Source organism: Oreochromis niloticus, linkage group LG23, assembly GCF_001858045.2.
Source record: "Oreochromis niloticus isolate F11D_XX linkage group LG23, O_niloticus_UMD_NMBU, whole genome shotgun sequence".
Lineage (NCBI taxonomy): Eukaryota > Metazoa > Chordata > Actinopteri > Cichliformes > Cichlidae > Oreochromis > Oreochromis niloticus.
The window spans coordinates 45,110,989-45,131,137 of NC_031986.2; the positions used below are offsets into that span (position 1 = coordinate 45,110,989).

A 20,149-nucleotide genomic window follows, 5' to 3' on the forward strand; every position below is an offset into this window, starting at 1 on the left:
CGTTTTTGGTGCCCTGGGCTACTTTAGGATTTTGTGCCCCCCCCCCCCCCCCCCCCCGATAGAATGAGGTACACTCATTGGGCGTTTATCAATATGCGTACTTGTGCGTACTTGCGTTCTCGTGTACTCGTGATACGTCATCAGTCGGAGACCAAGTACTGTTCCAATTCGAAGTACGCATCACGCCGAGAACGCGAAAAAGTCCCGGATGTGTTCTCGATCCGCCCATTTTATCGAGCATGCATCGGTGTAGACTTGGGACAGCTATATATCCCAGAATGCATTTCGTCCAAAACTCAACAGCGGACTCCCGGCACATCGCCCCCCCCCCTCCCCTCCCCGCCCGCTCGCGGTCTTCTCACTACTCAGGTTAAAGAAACTCCAGCAGCTGTCTATAGTATTGAGTGTCCACTAGAATAGAAATAAAAGCGTTCTAACATCTCACCTGCTTGTTTTTATTAAGGTATGTACACGTATGTACATGTACACTATTTGTATTAATAGAGGTTTCACTACTGAGGTTAAAAATGATATATAAGTTACTTAGATCACTTCTAAATGTTAATGTTTGGTTTATTTCAGTGTTTTATTTGTTCCTGAGTAAACCGGTTTGGCTGTGATTAAAGTTAAGCTTCATAACATGTTACTCACAGTTAAATTAGGAGGGGACGGCAGTAAAAACTCCGGACCTGTGACATCATCACGTACGCTGGTACAAATCACGAGTCCGTGCTCGCGTACTTGAGAATTGAGAGACGGCCCACGAGTCCGTGCTCGCGTTCTCGGCGGGTACGTACTCCCGTGCGTTCTCGGCGAGTACGTACTCACCGAGAACGCGAGTACGTACTCGCGTACTTGGGCATTGATAAACGGCCATTGTATCAGGTACAGCTCGGTAGTACTGGATTGGACCCCCCTTTTGAATTCAATTTGTTCAGTTTGTGTAGTGATTTGTTCACTACACGTGATGCAAACCTGCTGCACCACATACCAAAGCGGCTCTATAGATTGAGATGTGGTTACTGTGGAGACCATTTGATTACAGTGAAGTCAGTCTCGTGTTCGAGAAACCAGTCTGGGATCATTTCATATTTAAATACCACAGAGATGCACCGCAGATAATAAATCGATATTTCGTATTATATTGTTTGTTATGGACAATACACAGGTCAGGAGCGTGCTGCTGAAATGATGTTTCATCCTTAATTTAAATACATCATCACTGTGATTTTTTTAATATTTGATTCATGATCCTTTCCCCTCCATGACTGTTAAGTTTGGAGAAATCTGTGTGCTTGTAAACTGTTTAAGTCTCATCTCCAAAAGTTGAATCTGTTCATCTGGACGTAGCGTTTTGTGGGAGAAACGTTTCGTCACTCATCCAAGTGACTTCTTCAGTCTCAGCTGACTGCAGGTTTCCCCAAACCTTATAAACAGTACAATGCTGTGATTGCAGCCATTCCCCAACTCTCTGTGAATGGTACTCATGGCCATTGATCAGTGTTCTTTGATCAGTGGGTTTTGGTCAGTGATTGTTGATCAATGGTCATGGGAATTTGCATAATTATGATTAAGGAACTGACCTCACAGCCCATTGTTCCTTCACTGGGCTGGTTTCAGTCATTATGCAAATGTACTGTTTATAAGGTTTGGGGAAACCTGCAGTCAGCTGAGACTGAAGAAGTCACTTGGATGAGTGACGAAACGTTTCTCCCACAAAACGCTACGTCCAGATGAACAGATTCAACTTTTGGAGATTTACTTTCCTGGATGATTGAGAATGCATCAAGATGTTTAAGTCTCACTATTTCAATTATCACACCCTGCCAACAAAGAGGAACAATGTGTGCTTGGAGATGAGATAAGACAAAAGGAACAGACTGACCATGAAATAATCGCTGTGCAGAAAAATATTTTAGAGCTTTATGTGACCTTGTGTCTGAAAGTGCTATGAAACTATGCTGGGAAACCCACGGCTCAAATACGGGAAGCTGACAGGACTGCACCTGAGCGTCCTCTCAGATTATCAGTGTTGCTTCTTCTTGCAAGAATAAACAAAAGCTTTTTCAGCACATCTATCGGGGTCTCCATTGCCTTGGTTTTTATTAAAGTGGTGTCACCTTTGGATTTATCTGTCATTCTGGTCCTTCAAGCCAGATCCTACATCCCAGCCCTTTGCGAAAAATAAGGAACCTGCAAATTGTGGCAGGGTCTGGAACCATTCCTGGATGCCTTATTACTCCAATTGACCACAAATTCAAAAGACCTCTCTGACCACATTTGTGTTATCTGAATCTTATCCAATAAATTTACCAGCAAGATGTTTGATGATAAAATCAGACTTAAGTGGTGAGAGAGAAGCTTGCAGTTAAGTCACTGAAGGGCAGGAACTTCTGCAGCCCGATCCTCAATAACTTCTGATCTTTGCAGAAAAACCGATAAGTAATTATGCCATTTAAGACAACTTGGCAAGAACCATTAGAACTAAATTGTACCTTATATTATAAACACAGATACCTGACCTGATTTAAATGATCAGCAACAGATCAAAATAGGAAGCAAGCCACACACAAAGAGATGATGTCTGATGCATTGGGAACTACTTTGAGATAACATAGCCACATTTAACTGTAGAGAGCCTTATTGAGCCATGAGCCATGCTATGCCTAAACAAACAGGAGGGATGGTACAGGGTTAGAAAGATTTCTATGTGATGCAGAGGAAGACAGCAAGGATGTACGATGTGCTCTGCCCTTCCAACCTTTCAACTGCATTGGAACCAAAGAGTGAAAAACCACCCTGCTCCGCCCAGACTGGGCCAAGCTCCAACTAAGTGATGTGCAGAGTGAGTCTCTGGGTGACAGCACTGTGCAAAATTACTGGGCTGGTGGGGCTTGAAAGGTTCAGTGTAAGTAATTTTGTTTCAGTTATGGTGGGTGCTGCTAAACCTTTACAATGCTTACACGTGAAGAACATGTGACTCTACAAACATCACAAACACAAGGAAAGTTATTTTTTAAATATTCAAAGTGTTTCCCAGAGAAATTTTAACACCTACGTCAGATATGCTGTCGGCCCAAAAAGGAGGTGTCTGCTCCATGTTGGCCGATGTGTGATGTATCATTCATTCCAAACAACACAGCCCCAGATGGCTCAGTAACAAAAGCCTCACAACCCTTAAATCTTTGTCTGTTAGTAAATGTAGAGGAGTACAGCAGCTGTAATTGTAATCCTGATATGTCTGACAATACTGGCGATTACTGGTTGTTGCTGTGTGCCATGTCTTCTCGGACTGACTCAGAAAATTATTACTACAGCGGTGATTAAGGTAGATTGCATAGATGATTTAATTTTGTATACAGAGGTACCCATGAGATGGGCAGATGGTGGCCATGATGACACCAAGTATTGGCGATCTATAGTTTTTAGGATCAGTTGTGTTTGGTTTAGCTCCTTGTACATAGGAACTTGGTTGTAGCTTTTGTTTTGCGTTCATTATATTTTATTTGCAGTCTGTTTGGGTTCTGGTTAATCTTCCGAGTTTAGTAATATTAAGTTGATTCCCTTTTCCCCACCTTTCTTTTTCCCCAGCCGTTGATGGTCCCTCGTCATGTGTGTGATGTTCTGCTTTGCTAGCCTTGGTTCTCTTGTGTATTCTGTTCAGCTGTGTTCCCCAGGTGTTTCCACTCTGCTCTTACCTCATGTGTGTATTTACGTCTTCAGTCTTCCTCTGTTCTTTCTCACATTGTTGTCATATGTGTCCTCACGCTGTGTGCTCTAAGTTTCCTCCATAGTTCATGGCTTTCCATGTGAGGTATTAGTATCCTTTATACTCACGTATTTTGATCTTCTTGAAATTGTTTATATATATATACTCCTGTTTATGCTTTTTCATTAATATGTAGCTAAATTATAAACAGAAGGGAAAGTTAATGAAGTTCTGAGAAATCTGTGTGCTTGTAAACTCTTGTTTAAGTGTTTCTGTTTCATGCCCTGCTGCACAAGAGGAACAATGTGTTCTAGGAGATGAGAGACGACAAAAGGAACAGACTGACCATGAAATAATTGCTATGCAGAGAAATATTGCTGACCTGTATACGACCCTGTATCTAAACCATGTGTCTGAAAGTACTATGAGGATAAGCTGAGGGGACTGCCCCTCATCTTCCTCTCAGTGTGTTGCTCCTTCTTGCAAGAATAAAAAAGGTTTTCCAGTGCGTCAGTCTGACAGCGATGCAGTTCCTCCTGCAAAGTGCATGATGTAATTAGCAGCAGCACTGTATACAGAAGTATTAGCCTACGATTATGCTAGCACAACATAAAACTTTAGAAACCTCACCCAGAGCAAGGAGGGCTGGAGGGGCCTCTAAACCAGAGGCGTGGAGCCTCCAAATATGTGGATAGAAATGATTAGAAAAGAAAATACATCAAATACATGTTTTTAAATTGACAGTGTGTAAATTGCTAAGACTATAAACCCCTTTTGGAGGAACTTGCTCCTTGGTTGAATATTATAAACACGGGCCCTGTTTATAAGGAATCTGCTGCTGGCTCCTGCTGTGTAACTTCTCAAGCCTGAACGCAAACTGTATTTAAATCATGTTTCAGCTGTACATGTTCTGAATACAAATTCAGAGAGCCAGATAAAGAAAAATAACAAAACTCTAATATCTATATTTTGTGACAGAACAACAACTAAAGAGGCGCAATTCTCATCAAGTCCAGCTGATGAACAGGCAGTGGGACGGTTCGAGGGCAGTTGCCTGCTTTGTCTAAGGGCTAGTCAACCAAGGAAGGGATCCAAACATGTCTTTGCAAGGGAGGACAACTTTGTGCGGCCTCCTCCTTGAAACTGTTTACTCAGTTTACTCAGCAGTGTTATCCTGTAGTTACAAGGCCCTACTGCAAATAATGCCTGGTTATCTCTGCCCTTTGATTGCATTTAAACACAATATTTACAATGTCAGGTCACAAGACATTTTAAATACTTTGCTGCCTAAAAATAAAACTTATAGAAAAAAAGCTATGAAGCTATTCTCCGATTTCATTCTTAAAAGGTTATATTTATGTATTTGCAGTTACCTTCCCACAGTCTTTTCTTATGAACATGTATAATGTTCTTTTATTATGTGCATGTCTTTATTGTTATATGTTTTCTCTGCACAGCTCTGTGTTGAACAAAAAGATCTTCATGGCAGACGACAGAAGGGCTGGAACCATGGTGCGCTGTCCATTTCTTAACTGATCATTCTGATTATTCGGACACATTTTCATCATTTTTATGGAGAAATTTTAATTTTGATAAATTACCACCCACTGCATTTCCATGGCATACAGCTCCAGCTCCATTCATTGTACTATGCTATGAATGCATGCTACACTGGGAAAGTAGTGTTTGTGGAAATGTGAGTGATGATGGGTTTCCTGTCCTTTCTATCCTTTCAGGCAACAGGTTGCAGTTTGTTGCTGCGTAGCCTGTAACAGTGAAAGAATCAACAATGCAGTTCTTTGTGTTCATTTTATTAAAAGTTTTTTTTTTCTATTTATAATATACGACAAATAATCGGACAAGTCTACTTTTATATTTATTATCAAACCTTAAAACGGTTGTCCTCGACAACTTTAAGTGTAGTACATTTAACACAAAAAATGGTTGGTGCATGAAAAATTAATCTGTAGAGGCTGCAGGTAAAAATCAGGGATGCAGCGGTTTTTTTTCCTGCAACATGTGGCTGCCTTTAAATCGTCGATATAACTGCTGTTCTTTAAGTGAATGCACAGGGACATGTTACATTTTACATTTCAATACCTCAAGCTCAACATTTGCCATTTATGGACCAAAACGTGTGATATTTACAGAACAGTACCAGAACAGTGCAGGAAATGTGCAGGAATATTGTCAGGGCCGTGCAGGAGAGATCGTTTTGAAGTTTTGGTGCAGCCCTTGTCGTGGGAACAAGAATCACGTCTGTTTTTGGCACAGGTATCATCTTCCATCCTAGAGGGGAGTGCAGCTTTACATTTGAGCAATACGCAAACAACATCTTGTCTTTGTTTTTTGCATACGCGTGTTATGTGTCCCTCCCTTAGGAATGCCAAGCATACTGCTATTTCCTTCCCTCTGTTTGACAATGCCAGGAGGGACGACGTTTTACAAAAGGAGTGAGAGACAGAGGGAAACTCTCCAGAACACGAGGCGGCATCAGTAGTCGTAAGCTGCAAGAAAGAAACAGAAGGACGGTTATCCAAATCGGCAGTCGAGCCAGAGTTTACGAGGAAGAGGAGCATGCGGTCCACTTCGCGAAGAGAGGTTCATGTCCAGACGGGCATGCAATCACACCAAGGTGGTCTTACTTTCTATTGTGAGGATGCAGGTACTTGCTGCCGTGCCTCTGCTGTTCACAGCCTTGCACATGTACTCTCCCTCGTCCTCGGGGAAGGTCTCCGGCAGGTAGAGGCAGTATGTCTCTCCTCTCTCTATGTACTGATAGTCCTCGCAATCTTGAAGCATCTCTCCCTCAAACCACCAGGTCACCTCTGGCTTTGGTTCCCCGGTGATCTTTACGGTGAACCGAACTGGCTCAGAATCTACCACCGACTGGTTTTTGAGGGGCTTTTTAAACCACGGGGCCCCTGACCTGGCGTGATCTTCCTCATCTTCGTAAGCCGCAGAGCCATTAATGATGCTACCCTCGTCCTCCACATCATCATCCTTCTGCAAACAAAGGATAAAACAATCACAAAAACGTGTTCGTGTGTTATCTCAGCGCAGTTTGTCATGAAAATGGAAGATTTACTTTTTGGAGGGCGGCATCAATCTCCTGCTGCTCAAACTGCATCCTCTGCAGTTTCTGCTCCTCTATCCTCCTCCGTTCCTCCTCCTCTCTGGCTTTGGCCATCTGCTCAAAGCGGGCTCGCATGTCCACTTTCTGTTTGAACGGTGAATCCTCGGCCCTCGCTGGAGTCGTTTCCCGATCCTCATCCTCCAGAAAAAACAAAAACTTGTAATACATACTGCCAAGATCATCTTCATTGATATAAAAAAAACACTTGCGTGTGTTATAAAGTGCTCTTACCTCCTGGAACCGCTCAGCTTCTCTCTCCTTAATTTCATCATCGATGGCCTTCCTCTTGGCTCTCTCCATCTCGATCTTCTTCTGAATCTCCTCCTCAGTCAGCTGCTTGATCTTCTCAAACTTGGACTTGAGGCTTTTGGCCTGAATGGAGCCGGTTCTCTTGAGCTTAGTGAGCTCTTCATACTCTTTGCTTACAACATCCGAGCTTTCATTTATTTCTTCCTGTAACGATATTTGAAACACAACTTTAAACATTTAGTTGCATTTTTCTGTAAAACACACTGTCGACTCGACTGGCTGTTGTCTGTATGTCTGATATTTTCAGCTGTTCCAGGCTGACCTCGCCCATTTCTTGTCTGAGTTGTTCGAATTCCTGCTTCTCTTGCTCCATTTTCTTTTTGCGCTCCTCTGCCTTGCGTCTCCTCTCAGCTTCCTCCTTCTCTTTCAGCAGCTCTTCAAAGTTGATCTCCAGTTTCCTGGGGTACAGGGCTTCCTGAGACTCACTCTTTACCATCCCTTCGTCCTCATCTAGCACCTAAACACACAAGTACCCACAAAAGTCTTTCAGTATTTTAATGTTTAATGAAATCCTGCAGCAGTAACGTCTTCAATTTGCAAAAGCAATTACAAAGCATTACAAACATTAGATAAACAGCTGCATGCAAACAAACCCAAGATGCATCGTCTGGAGGCCACTGTGTCCTTGTATGTATAGGGAATATATTGATAATAAGACTCTTGGAGTAAAAATAATATATACTATATTTGAAACTGAAAATCTCTTACTGTTTCATCTCCAAATGCAGACTTTTCCTGATCCAGACCAGGGCTCTTAAAGAAATAATTGAGACATGGAAACAGCAGTGCGGTTGTAGCATCTGAGCCCATTATTACTGATGTGCAGCATGAATCTATTACAGACAACACTTCTGCAGGGTCACTTAAATTAGGTGTTGGCTTAATTCCACTGATGCTGAATGAAATTGTGTTTGATTGTTTTACAAATATCGTAAAACTGCTTTTTATGCAGGTTGTCCTGCTCTGTAACAAGAGACAGCTGAGCAGCAAAGCAGCAGCAAATCAACTTGAAGCTTTAACAGCACCAAAAAGCTGTAACACATTAGTGATCAGTCCAATACATGCAGACTGCGCAATGCTTTTGTCACCAAGTGATGGACAGTTACCATGCTCTTGCGGGCCTCAGCAAACAGCCTCTTTTCCTCCTCCAGTCTCCTCTTAGCCTCCTCCTCTGCCCTTTTCTGCTCTTCCTCTCTCCTCTGGCGTTCCAGCTCCTCAAAGCTGACACATATCTTCCCAGGCTCACTGCCCTCCAGGTTCAGCAAGGCCATCAGCACCTCGTCATCCTCATCTACAAGCTGAGTGAAAACCCAACAGTGCAAAGACCACATTAAGGTTGCCATGGTTTTTAAAAAGCAGTTGATCTCACCGCCTGTACACACAGAGTAAAGGCAGCTTAGCTCTGCACAGAAAGCTCAATAATTATCCAGACTAGTTTGTTTCACTAACCAGGCCAACCAGCTGCTGACTAGGGTCTAACATTCAGCTGGCAGATGATCGCTTCCTCACGCACAAAATTTCAATCTACACTTTTAAGGCAATATCAGACTTCTGACAAACAAATTCATTGATATAATCAACAGATACGTGTCCACGCTGAGAGAAATGTTTTGTATTAAAATGCAGATTTAATATTGACCATGCTTTTCCTGGCTTCAGCAAAAGCTCTTCTCTCCTCCTCCATCCGTCTCTTGGCCTCTTCCTCTGCTTTCTTGCGCTCTTCCTCTACCCTTTGTCTCTCCAGCTCTTCAAAGCTCAGTCTCAGTTTTCCTGGACGAAACTCCTCCTTGTCTTCCTGTCCGGGCTGAGTGCTTTCCTCGTCTTCTTCCTGATGAGACACAAACATATCCCAAACCCTGATTAGGCCATCTTCACAACACAAAAGTCATTTGGAAGCACAAACACAAATCCCCTAAAGTTGTTTTTATGAGATGTTAATGTTAATCCCAGGAGGACTTCTGAAATATTTTCACATGGCTCGTGATTTATAGATCTGCACTTCTTGCTTGAAATAACTGTTCACTGGAAGATGATGGCAGTCAGAAGGAAGGCTGTTATATCCGTCTGTAGATATGTATATGTGGCTTTTCTCTGGTACCGCCCTAAGCTTGCATAGAGGAGGGTTGCAAAGCGACATGCAGATGTGGGAATGCTAAAGCTGCTGAAGGGCACTTGTTCTCTTCATGAGATCTGCCAATGAATCACACAAGTACAAAAGCTATGCTTGCTGTTTTGCAGTTATGTGTACCATTCCCAGCCTGGCCTCCTCAAAAGCTTTCTTCTCCTCTAGCAGGCGGCGTTTGGCTTCCTCCTCAGCTTGCTTCCTCCTCTGCTCCTGCCTTTCTTTCTCCAGCTCCTCAAATGTCAGTTTCAGCTTTCCAGGAGTCACTTGAACCTTATCGGAAGGTTTCTCCTCTTCATCCTAATGCAAAAGAATGCAAGAAAGCAGACCTGTGGCTGTAAAACACAATATCTCACGTTAACACTGCGTTCATACTGATATCTTCATTTACCTGTTGATTAACTGAGCGTCTCTTCACTTCCCGGAAGGAGCGCTTGTTTTCATCGTAGCGTCTTTTTTTCTCCTCTTCTGCCTTCCTTTTTAGCTCCTCCTCTCGATTCTTCTCCATGTCTTCAAAATTCACTTTGATTTTGCCGGGAGGTCGTGACGGCTTCGCCGGGACCACACGTACCAGGATTGTGTCATCTCCTTCCTAAAAAGTAAAAGTAGCTGATAATCATGGTCTAAAGAATTCACAACAACAATATTATCACAATTTATATTAAAGCAAATGTGATAGGTATCTATATGTTTGCTTACTGTGGGGTTTTTGGTCTTTAGGAACACAAAGAAACTGTGATTTTAATCATTACTATGTGTGTTATCTGCAGCACTGAGAGAGCAAACCTCACACACTCACTGGGATTGTGTGTGGGTAGGCAGTGACTCTGCAGTTCGCAGTAGGTCAGTGTACGGGTGTCAGTCTAAGATAGCAGCAGGCACAGCGGGAAGGCTAGAGCTAATTTTGTCTGTGGGAGGTGTGGGAAACAGCTGCCAGTCATCTGCTGTCTACACCTGGCAGCTCTGTTCCAGCTGTTTCCAGATCACAGTCAGATCGTTCCTATATGTGAACAGGCTGTTTTTAATGGTGTGATCTGAAGCGTCATTATGTGGTCGACGAGGCTCAAAGTTAAAACAGCAGTCGGGGGTCAGAGTAGCTTTTTAGACAAGCTTTGAAGAAACTGTGATTTCACCGTCGACTTCGTGATCTGATCTTTACCATAATCAGGGCTGTGTCCTGGATTTCACACAAGCAAAGTTTACAATCATTTTTACCGGTTAGCTGCGCACCCCAAAAATATTTATGCCCAGAATGTTGATTTTAAGTAATCTGATTACATGCCAACTTTCCACATAATTTTGTTACATAAGTACAAAGTAAAATGGAATCTGTACAGATTCAGTCGAATAATTTGAATAAACAAACATTTCAGTTACACTCAAAGTTGATGAGGACAAAATATCTTTTCTTTTTTTCCGAATGTGTTTCAGTGAAACCAACAATGTTACGCTCCCGGTCTTTGACATCCCAGAGGAGAGGGTCACAGTGTTATTAGTGATGACTAAGGCAGCGCTTTGCAGCCACATTCAAAGTTTCAAACTGAACAGGATCCATATAAAAGTCCCATTTTCAGACAGCATTGTGAACCTTATTGCAGCAGAATCAGGGCAAAGAAGTAGTGCACAGTTCCTTGTAATTGCCTATTTGGCATGAGATCACTTATGTAACCGTTTCCAAGAACTGCACCGTCTGAATGTACAAGAAGCCTGAAAGTGGACCAATTGGAAATCTCCGTCTGATTTAGCCTGAATCATTTTCCTGCACAGTGAGATTAAATGTATGTATCTGCCAGCAGTTCACAGACTGGTCATGTTAGCAACGCTACTGGTGGATTCAGACCTACATCCAGTCTGTGCCAATTACAACTCATCCGAGCGGCAGCTGAGGATTAACCTAATCATTACGGTAGTAACCACACTGGTTCATCGCGGCCTCTCAAACACCAAAACACACTTTGTTTTTGGTTGCACCCAGGTTCACTGACCTCAGCAGCTTTTTGAGCCAGTTCTTTCTGGATTTTGGCTTTCTCCAGCTTATCCTGGGCCTCCCTCTTCTTCCTCTCTTCCTCCATCCTCTTCCTCTCCTCCTCTTGTCTTTGTTTTTCCATTTCTGCAAACTTCCCCTTCACACTACCTGAGGATTTCACAAAGCGAGACACAAGCCTTAAGCCTCGTCTTCCTCCCGGATCATTATCGCTCATTACTATCCCTTACCTTTGATTTTGGGGACGTAAGATTTTTCCACCTTCGCTGGCTTCACCTCCTCTTCCTCATCACTGGAAGCAAGCAGTTCTTTTATCTGTGATCGAGCAGATAGAAAGTGTGACGAGGTGAGGTTACGGTTTAGCTGGGATCATCTCCTTTGCCACTCAGGAGCCATGCTGGTCCCAGCAAGAACACGAGCCTAATCCCTGCTAATAGCAGGGTCATGTGGCTTGCAGCGGGCCTCTGATTGGCCCGTCGTGTTGTTGAACAGATAGAGGATGAGCGCAGGTGTCCGAGCCTGGCCAGCTACGGCACGGCAGTATACAGGAAGGCCGTTGTGTCTGAGTGCCTGATAATCACATAACACCGTATCACTGCCTTTATTTCACCGCAGTCGATTAGGAAGAAAAGCCGTCTTAACCCTGGAATTCTTGATCTCTGACATTCCCAGTGGGGACTGTATGTTTGTATTTGTGATGTCTGCTTATTTTCTAATGGATCAGTGAAGTTTTGGTGATATATTAAATCAATTTAAAGCAATTTCATTGACTAATCTGATTAGTTGATCAATGGATTCACACATAAAATGCTCAAAAGTCTCTTTAAATGTCATCGTTCATGCAGTTTCACTATCATGTGACCCACTGGATATTTGATATACTGTGAATTCTGAATTTAAAGTAGTGGTGAGAAAGTTGTTCAGTGCACGACTGCCAATAACAACGTTTCAGTGCATATTAATACGGTTAAATATGGCTTTTTATAAAAGATCACTTTAACAACAAGCACATATCTAAAACGTTTAGCAGGTTAATACATGAGATGTGACGGATGTGTCGGTGCAGTGTAAAAAATGAGTTCTCTCACAAACCGGCAGTCTCTGTCACGGCGTCATGCCTCATCATGCCATGCAGATCAGAGTGGGAGGTTAGTGGGGTTATCAGTCTTTGACCTGCTGCTTCCTGCGATGCCACTCTCTCTCCTTGACGTATTGCTCCTTCCTCTTCTGCTGCTCCTCCCTGTTCCTCTGTCGGCTGCGCTCCTCCCTGGTCTTCTGCATGGCCTCAAATTTGCTCGTCACGTTCTCCTTGTCTTTGTTGAGCTTTGGCACGTAGCTTCTTGCCACCGGCTTTCTGGACCTGAGGAGTTTCTGTGGTTTAACAGTCGAAAGAATGATGAGTTCATTGATGTCGCTGTGGGAAAAAATGGTACCAGAAATGTAAAGATGCTGCCAGTGTTTTCATCTCACCTCTTTTTTGAATGCCACATCAGAAATGTTCTGGTCTTCATTTGTTTCAGGTTGTGGCTCTTCCTCATCCTCCTCCTTCTGTGAAACACCATTAACATCTCCCGAGCTCTCATTTTGCCCTTTCTTTTCTTTGTGCTCCAAACCGTTCACGTGTGTCTTGTCAGTCTCATTACTCGCTGTTTCATTCCTGCGACGAGGCTTCTTATCTTCTGTGGATGCCTTCTCACCTCTACCCTCGACGTCATTGGCTGTCACATCGCTTTCTTTATCTTCCACGTCGTGGGCCTCTACGGCTGCCACCTGCGCCACCTCAGTCATGTTTGTACCACAGTGACAAGCCGACAAACACACTCTGTTTAAAGTTCTTCACCTGCAAAGCACACAAGTCATGGTTCAAACACTGATGACCAACACTGATGTGTTTTTAAGAATCTGCTGTTAAACACACAAAGACAAATGGTTTAGACACAACTCACTGATGGATACAGCAGAATAAAAGCTAACTACATTCACAGGTGGATGTTAGGATGAGTTTGTTAACCTTTGTCATGTAGTGCCGCACATAAGTGCTCCATTTTAGCTGACAACATGGCAGACTACATTAATTATACACGATTAAAATCCTAATTTTAAAGTTTTATTTTTAAATTAATCTGTGTTTTGAATCAATCATTTTAATGCCATTTCTATCTTTGTCTAATTTTATTTTTCATCCTTTAGCTGAATATCAACTCATTACTTTACTGTCATTTTGCTACATTTCGCAGTTACTGTCTGTCACATTGTCACATTTTTACCACAGCAAACGGAGCTGTTACTCAGTATCTGGAGAAAGAGTGCATGGAAGCTTGCTGCCCCCTATTTATAGCCCACTTGTGGATCTAGGGCATGTGATCGTGGCTATTTCTGATGACTGATAGGCAGTTGGACACAGCTCAAGCTGGCACCCACATGTCGCCCCACAGACCCTCGACAAAATGGCCAAACTGAGAGCAGGACAACTGGATGAATGAGAGCTGTTTGGACTGTTATTCACCCCACACTAAAACTGTTGCTGTGTATCAGCGTCCCCAAATACCTTTCAGACTCAGCACACTGAGGCGGATCACTGTGGGCCTCACAGGTGGGCTCAGCCCTACTTCAGAAGTATTCGAAGCACTTTTACATTATAGCAGAGAGTGGCTAAATTGAACCAATTATAGTTAAGCATGATTTTAGGCCTAAAACTCAATGCTGGAGTCCAGCTTGATTTAGTGATGGCTGATTTGATTTTCCACCCTCATTTTAGGAGGTGAATGCCAAAGTCAGACAGTGACAGTGTTTGTTGCCCTTTGTGGATCTTCACGCCATATTCTGACTGTTTAAATTCCAATTTAGAGGGATTTTGAAAGAAATCCACTATAAATCTATTACTGCGGATAAATAAAAATAACCTGCTTTGTAATAAATACTCTCATTATTTAAACACCAGCTAAAGTAGAAACGCTAGTGTGATTTCTGTACACAGCTGGCAAAATCATGACATAAAAGCCTGATTCTACCCTCAGTATCGTTTAAGACAATTATTAAGCAGTGAAGCTATAGCCACACTAATGAGCATGGCGTAAACCCGCAATAACCAAAGAGTTGGTTAATCCTAATTCAGGGTGTAGGTAAATAATCTAAAAACACACACTTTGGTCTTTTCAAACCCCCCTCGTGCTACAGAATTACGAAACCAGACTTTACCTCTTCAGTGCTTTCGTCCTCCTGCTTTGATTTATTTTATTTTATGTTTTATTCCTCTGGGAAGCCACAAAACTTAAAGTGAGACCAAGCGGAACAATCCGAGGAGCGACGGCTTCCACCAGCTCGACTGGCTTCTGGTTGCTGGTTTGCCTGTTGGTGAGCAGTTTCCTTAAAAGTACCGTTACTTTCTACCGGATACTGCATTCCGCGCGCGCCTGCTGCAGGTTCAGCTGTTCAGCCCCGCACGCGCTCCCACACACATGCACGCGCACAGGCGCACGGACCCATCATTTACTCACAGCTGCATAAATAATCTCAAAGCCTTTCTTTTTATTTTTGTTTAAGATGAACAAAAATAAATACAGTAATTGTTTTGGAGGATTTCTGGCTACAGACAGCGTTACTTTTGTCAGATTATTATTTATGTATTTATGAAAAGATAATTACCAAAGTGTAATTAGCAAGCTAATTATCGCTATGATTTTATACCAACGACAACAGATAGATAGGTGAGCATTTTTGTGCAGTTTTCCAGTTTTTATACTTCTCACTTCACTTTTTAAATTTGTCTGATTAACGTTTTTGTTTTGTTTTGTTTTTAGAAAGAACAAAATGAGTACATTGCATTATTATTATTGTTGTTGTTGTTGTTAACCAACGAACTGCTGAGATAAGAGCAGCTTCTTTAGACTGTTTGGTAGAACTGGAGTCTAAATGCAGATAGATTATAATTATCGGCTCGTTATCCAGTTCAGCGCAGATTCCCGACTTATCAGTTCAGAGGGACAGCGGCTTACCCTTTCTTTTTTCTAAAATGACCTAGATGTCGCCGTCATTATGCTATGCAGTGACAGTTGGTGCTGACATTGTTGTGTCAAGAGCAACACAAATCCAGTTGTTAAGTGTGTCACATGCGCTCAGAAACCAGGCATCTGTTTAACTTATCTTAAGTCAAATAACTGAATAACAGCTCCATGGTAGTGCTGATAAGCCGTCTTCTTTAAACTGAGGTGACAAAGTGATTCTCTCACTGTAGATGGATGTAAATAGAAACCTCGCTGCAGACAGCCCGCTCTAACGCCCCCATGCACAGCTGCTGACTCACTGACCACACAGGCACCCAGCAGAAAGTGCACAAAGTTAAGTCCCCATTCAAGCACTGTAGGAATGTTGCAGACAGTTTTTGAGAGGCTGCACACAAAAGGCTCTGCTGATCATGCTGCTCGATTGTCTTTGCCTGAAGAGTCAAAGCTTTGGCCATATCCACTTTTTGGACGTTCCAAAAATGTAGGAAAGCTTCATGATTTTAGCAATTACACTGTGACTTTGTTAGAGGTGTTGATATTTTGGACCCCCCAAACTGAAGAGTAAAACTCTGGCTAGTGTTGCACTTCTAAGTGAAACATGAGAGTCCCGGTGCCTCTGGAAAAGAAAGAACTGGAAAAAAGGCTCGAGGAGTCCTTTAAGGCAGCGGTCCCCAACCCCCGGGCCTCGGACCGGTACCGGTCCTTGAGTCGTTTGGTACCGGGCCGCGAGAGTTGAGGCTCGGGTGTGAAATGTATTGTTTTCAGGGTTTTTATCGGTTTTCAGCGTTATTTTGTTATCGTTTTTATCGTTAACTCGGTTTTCCTGGGTCTTTTCACGTGTGTTGTGAATAAATCTTCTTTTTTTCGGTACCGGTACTAGTTTTGTTTTGTTGTGTTTATCCGCGACACCTTAAAGGCCGGTCCGTGAAAATATTGTCGGGCACAAACCGGTCCGTGGCGCAAAAAAGGTTGGGGACCGCTGCTTTAAGGAAACAACATTAAGACTGTTTGAAAGTTGTTGTGTTAACTCGTCCAGTGCATACAACTCAACAAAAGTGCCCAGTGTAGATAATAAACACAGAGAGTTTGCCAAGGTCACTACACGTCTTCAAGCAGGCATCGAACTTTGGATTGTTGTATCTGTGTCTTGACTTTGACTGATGTTTGCATTTGAATGATCACATGGAACTTCACATGTTCGTTGCACTTCCTGCCCAGATTGAAGCATTAGCTGGTCAGGGGTACTGTTCACTGAGCTCTCGGGGCACTGGGGTCTTGGTCCTCCTCTGTTTCTGAGTCCGGTGGGGTATTAGGGACAACAAGGGGACTGCTTTAAATAGCACCACAGCTGTGGCAACTAATCAGCACTGCAAGGACAGCTAACCTGAGTCAGACTGGGCCTTAGCATCAGCTGCTGCAGCACAACAACTCAGACTCCCCTATGGATATTTCATGGTGGTACAGCCCACACCCCCACGCTGAAACCACTGTAAAGTGGCTCACCGGGTCAAACTGTGCCATGTGCTGGTGAATGGACACACCTGTCCACACCTCTAGCAAAGGTACACATAACTTATATGAGCAAATTTCAAACCACATAACCAGGCACTCAATAAAAAAGGCAAGTGTTATGTGACATGCTGATGAGCTCAGCAAAAAGACAAAAAAACTCATCAAATCTTTTATGTCTCTTTTCATTTTAGTCACTTATAAACAGGCTGATTCACTCAAGCAGGACTTGGAACAGTTAAAACACATTTCCGCGACCCTCTGATTCTTCCCATCCACGCCTCATATAAAATATATTCCGACATGGCTGAGCTGTCTGTGTATTCTCATTCTGTGTGCCGATAGTATTTAGAAGGACTTTATTTGGTGTTTGTGCCAAAGGAGTTGTCATAATTGTGTGTCTATTAAAGTGAAGCAATCGTTCTTCCTGAGCAGACAAACCAGTCCAGTGGCATGCAATCATGATACAATGTTGTGGTTTGGAAACAGTCAAAGGCAAACGGAAAGTAACAAAATGTGCCGTTCATGAGCAACAGCCTGATCAGGCCCAGAGCAGTACTGATCTGCAGGTTGAGCTGGATGATTGCATTTTTAGAAGAAATTGCTGTGTTCTGACCAGACTTGGCAATGCACTGAAGGACATGAACTCTGTGATGCCTCTGCCTTTTCTCCAGCCTACATAGCTAAATGAGATCAAATTAGGTGGTCCGGAAAGGACAGAACAACCCTTTATCAGCTGAGACATGAACAGATGTTTGTGCTGTTTTCAGAAGAACAAGCAGACTGTTGTTCAGCTCGTGCCCCCATGTGTCTAAACCAGAATAATGAGAATGAATGGTTGTTAACATCCATGTTTGTTTTGTTGTTGTTTTTTAACAGTTTCTCTCTTGAACTACATTATAACTGATTTGGGTTAATGTTACATACAAATAACATGAGATCAATGTGGTTTTATTTGGTTCTTAAAGTAGTGACTTAGAACATTTCCATAATAATGATTCAAAACAGCCTAAAGTTAAAATATTCCAGTCATCTGATAACAGGCACTGGCTTCCACTCTGCACCACTGGCTTGGTGACAACCCTCCGAGGGACGGTTATTATGGTAGTATCCATGACTGGACACAATTTCTTAACAAGGATGGATTTATATGTAATCGTGCATCAGTCAGCAGCTGGTCTCATGGCCCGGGGCTTGCGTACATTTATTACCTGAAAGCATGAGGAAAGATGGTTTATCCTCCTGTGCTGTTAAACAAATTAAACCTCAGTGTGCATTTGTCTTTTCGAGACCTTCATCGAGGTGCCTTCCTGTCAGCGTGGATGCAGAGTGTGAGCGTCTCTCACTGCCCCCTAGTGGAAACAAAGGGAAATACCTGTGACAATCGTGACTGTAACATTAAGGGCAAGAAATATATCATGTGAGCTGGTGACTAATTATATATATTCATCATTCTGCACTTGATGTCTTTATGCTTCAATTTCAAGGTTGTTCAATGACCTGAGCACACTAAGAAATTCATTATGATGTGTTGACCTGAAGCCCCTTCATTAAAAGTGTGTATGTATTTCCATTAATGTCGTCAGTTTGTGTCACTGTGGCTGAACCAGTTATTAAGTAACAAAACACTTTAGAATCAGAGCCTTTCAATCTCACTGAAATGTGAAATTAGGTGATTTTATGGAGAGAAGATGAAGATTTTCTTTGACTGTTGCTAAATTTTGTTTGCTTGTTACTTTATTTTAACTTCGATCACCCTTGTGTCTTTTATTTCCATAATGTTGTGAAACATGTGTCTACAGGTCTGTTTATGCTTTATTGGTAGTGCTGTAAGAAAGTAAAACATTAATCATAATCAGTGGATTTCAGACTATGGGCTGGGCACTGCTGGGCACAGAGCCAGTGGATGTGTGGGTGTGGACTAGTGGAAATATCAGTTGAAATTAAGCTGAATGAATGTGATGTTTGCTGTCTAAAAATGATGGCAAATATATATATATATATATATATATATATATATATATATATATATATATATATATATATATATATACATGTAGGTAAATAATAATTCAAATATGAACAGAACAACACATCAACCCTCTGCCTGCTCTGCTTCAGTATATCCATGAATCTTCTCTGTGGTCTTTCTCTTTTCAGCTCCATATTTAAGATCCTTTCTCCAACATATCCACTGTCCCTCCTCTGCATATGTCCAGACCATCTCAGCTTTTCCTTTCTCACTTTGTCTCCAAGCTGGTCATCCTGAGCTTCCCCTCTGTTGTATTCATTTCTAATCTTGTCCATTCTGGTCCCTCAGGCCAAAAATCCTTAACTCTGCCACTTCCAGCTCCTTCTCCTGTCTTGTTGTCAGTGCTGCCATCTCTAAACTATACATCATAGAAGGTCTCACTAAACCTTCTCTTTTCCTCTTGTTGTTATCCCTTGTCATAAATCAGCCCTCTCTAACCCTGCCTGTGCAGTCTCCATTGCTGTGGATGGTTGAGCCCCGGTATTTAAACTCATCCATCTTTGCTATCTCTATTCCTCGCAGCTTCGCCTTTCCCTCTGCCTCGGTCTCACTCACACATATGGATTCTGTCTTGAGCTTTCCACAGCTTATCCAAACCTTACCTGGCTTTATGTGAAAAAGTAATTGCTCCTAAACCTAATAACTGGTTATGCCACCCTTGGTAGCAAGAACTGCAATCAAGCATTTCAGATAACTAGCAACTATAGAGGAATTTTGGCCCACTCTTCTTTGCAGAATTGTTTTAATTCAACTGTATAAAGGGTTTTCAGGCATGAATGGCCTCTTTAAGGTCATGCCGAAGCATCCCAATCAGATTTAAACTGGATATCGACTACTCCAAAACGGTCAATTTTGAGCCATTCAGAGGTGAACTTTCTGGTGTACTTCAGATCATTGTCCTGCTGCATAACCCAAGTGTGACTGAGCTTCCGGGCATGAACTGATGGCTGGATATTCTAATAGAGAGCAGAAGTCATGGTTCCATCAATTACAGTGTGCAGTCGTCCAGGTCCTGAAGCAGCAATGCAGCTCAGACCATCATACTAAGAGCCCAGCTATGATGATCTGTTTATGAAAAACCTTCCAACCTTGTCAGTCCACAGATTATTTTTCCAAGAGTCTTGGGGATCATCAAGATGTGTTTTTGGCAGATGTGAGACGAGCCTTTGTGTTCCTTTTGGTTAGAAGTGGCTCTTTCCGTTTTTCTTCCTTATTGTTGAATCATCAACACTAACAATAACTTAACAGGTGAGGCCTGCAGTTCTTAGGTATTGTTTTAACCCTGTGTGGAAAGCTTTTTGACACAAGTCCAAGTAGGTTTGGATGGCTTTTTTCCCCCGTAAT

The 20,149-nt window shown here is 42.5% G+C and overlaps 1 protein-coding gene and 1 long non-coding RNA gene across 4 annotated transcripts; both read right to left on the minus strand.

Moving 5' to 3' along the window:
* Positions 1–5,499: 5,499 nt before the first annotated feature.
* nexn (nexilin (F actin binding protein)) lies at positions 5,500–14,619 on the minus strand. 3 transcript variants are annotated; one of them, XM_003439878.3, is made up of 15 exons: positions 14,459–14,618; positions 12,731–13,100; positions 12,434–12,631; positions 11,491–11,575; positions 11,262–11,410; positions 9,668–9,868; positions 9,403–9,576; positions 8,794–8,982; positions 8,261–8,452; positions 7,863–7,907; positions 7,417–7,611; positions 7,077–7,298; positions 6,798–6,983; positions 6,355–6,715; positions 5,500–6,216 (listed from the first exon to the last, which is right to left on the minus strand). In XM_003439878.3, exons 2-15 carry the CDS (start codon positions 13,046–13,048, stop codon positions 6,203–6,205), a joined length of 2,529 nt encoding a protein of 842 aa, XP_003439926.1. In that variant the 5' UTR covers positions 13,049–13,100; positions 14,459–14,618; the 3' UTR covers positions 5,500–6,202. The 3 variants fall into 3 exon arrangements, with proteins under 3 accessions (XP_003439926.1, XP_013123790.1, XP_013123797.1); XM_013268336.3 differs by lacking the exon at positions 5,500–6,216 and having other exon boundaries at positions 6,247–6,715; positions 14,459–14,619; XM_013268343.3 differs by lacking the exons at positions 5,500–6,216; positions 7,863–7,907 and having other exon boundaries at positions 6,248–6,715.
* A 3,168-nt stretch (positions 14,620–17,787) lies between these two features.
* LOC112843830 (uncharacterized) lies at positions 17,788–18,966 on the minus strand. The gene is made up of 3 exons (XR_003216354.1): positions 18,874–18,966; positions 18,066–18,125; positions 17,788–17,984 (listed from the first exon to the last, which is right to left on the minus strand). It is a non-coding gene; the product is annotated as an uncharacterized LOC112843830 (long non-coding RNA).
* Between the last annotated feature and the right edge of the window lie 1,183 nt (positions 18,967–20,149).